This window comes from Nicotiana attenuata, unplaced genomic scaffold (genome assembly GCF_001879085.1).
Source record: "Nicotiana attenuata strain UT unplaced genomic scaffold, NIATTr2, whole genome shotgun sequence".
Lineage (NCBI taxonomy): Eukaryota > Viridiplantae > Streptophyta > Magnoliopsida > Solanales > Solanaceae > Nicotiana > Nicotiana attenuata.
In genome coordinates this window covers 6104-7905 of record NW_017680935.1, presented here as the reverse complement: position 1 = coordinate 7905, position 1802 = coordinate 6104, and the positions used below count along the sequence as shown (strand labels likewise).

Sequence of the window (1802 nt, the reverse complement as noted above, 5' to 3'; positions counted from 1 at the left end):
GGGGCGGTTGTTTTAGAAGAGAAAAAGAAAAAAAAGAAAAAAATAAAATAAATAATAAAAATAATGAAAACTTACCTGGGCGTGCAGAATTGCCGCGTTTCACCGCGGTCGCGCCGCGTCCCACCGCGGTCGCGGTGAAGGAGGGGGGACAAAACAGAATACTCGTCATTTGCCGCGGTCGCGGTGGACAGAGCAAACCAAAACAGAATACTCGTCATTTACCGCGGTCGCGGTCGCGGTCACGGGCTTCCAAAAAAATGTTTTTTTATAAGAGTGTTAGTTTCATACACATCTGGTACAACATCAAAACAAAAGAAAAAGAAACACAAGAAAACATGGGTTGCCTCCCACACAGCGCCTGATTTAACATCGCGGGACGACACAGGCTCATATCATCACTCCTCATTTGTGTACTGGGGATCTTCCAACGTTATCACCACGATGTCCCTTTTTTCTTCAGTCATTCCAAGGTAATGTTTCAACCTCTGTCCATTCATTGTGAATTTGTTCGTCCCATCTTCAGATTCGATCTCCACAGCTCCACTTGGGAACATTTGCACCACTCTGAATGGTCCTGACCATCGGGACTTTAACTTACCCGGGAACAACCTCAATCTTGAGTTATATAGCAGCACTAATTCTCCGGGTTTGAAGTTCCGATCCAAGATGTGCTTGTTATGCATCAGTTTCATCCTTTCTTTATATAGTCTAGCACTCTCGAATGCCTGGAGCCAGAATTCCTCAAGCTCATGCAATCCATTAACTCTGTTGGTGCCCGTTGTCTCTATGTCTAAGTTCAGCTGCCGCAATGCCCATAGTGCTTTGTGTTCTAGCTCAACCGGAAGGTGGCATGCCTTTTCAAATACCAACTTGTATGGTGACATACCAATTAGAGTTTTGAAGGCTGTGCGGTATGCCCACAATGCATCATCCAGCTTCCTTTCCCAATCAGTTCATGTTGCATTCACTATTTTTGAGAGGACACTTTTGATTTCCCTATTGGACACTTCCACCTGCCCACTTGTTTGTGGGTGGTATGGTGAGGCTACCTTGTGGCGAACTCCATACTTCTCCAACAGGCGTGCAAATGCTCTATTGTAGAAATGAGAGCCACCATCACTGATTATGGCTTGGGGGGTGCCAAAGCGTGTGAAGATGTTTTTCTTGAGGAAACTGGTCACCCTTTTTGCATCATTGGTTGGGAGAGCAACTGCTTCGACCCACTTGGAGACATAGTCAACGACAACCAGTATATACTTGTTACCGTATGAGATGACGAAAGGCCCCATGAAGTCGATCCCCCACATGTCAAACACTTCCACCTCTTCGATTGTGGTTATTGGCATCTCATGATGATGGGAAATGTTGCCCGTCCTTTGACATTCGTCACATCTTTTGACCCAATCATGGGCATCCTTGAACAATGTAGGCCAATACAGGCCTGATTCCAACACCTTTGCTGCTGTCTGAATTCCTCCAACGTGTCTACCATAAGGCAAAGCATGGCAAGCCTGCAAAACAGAGGGTTGATCTTGCTTGGGGATACACCGTCGGATCATGTTATCAACACATATTTTAAACAATAGGGGTTCATCCCAATAATACGCACGACAATCACGGAAAAATTTCTTCTTTTGAATTGAGGAGAGGTCATGAGGTACAATACCACATGCTAAGTAATTAGCAATATCAGCATACCATGGTGCCTCCTCCATTGTCATCGCAAGTAATTGCTCATCCGGGAATGTCTCAATGATATCTTCAACCTCTGTTCTCTTCTCTGCCCCTTTCAACCTCGAGAG

The 1802-nt window shown here is 45.2% G+C and overlaps 1 protein-coding gene across 1 annotated transcript; it reads right to left on the bottom strand.

The window, feature by feature from the left end:
• Nucleotides 1-395: 395 nt before the first annotated feature.
• On the bottom strand, nucleotides 396-884 carry LOC109221890. The gene is made up of 2 exons (XM_019386322.1): nucleotides 599-884; nucleotides 396-517 (listed from the first exon to the last, which is right to left on the bottom strand). Exons 1-2 carry the CDS (start codon nucleotides 882-884, stop codon nucleotides 396-398), a joined length of 408 nt encoding a protein of 135 aa, XP_019241867.1.
• Between the last annotated feature and the right edge of the window lie 918 nt (nucleotides 885-1802).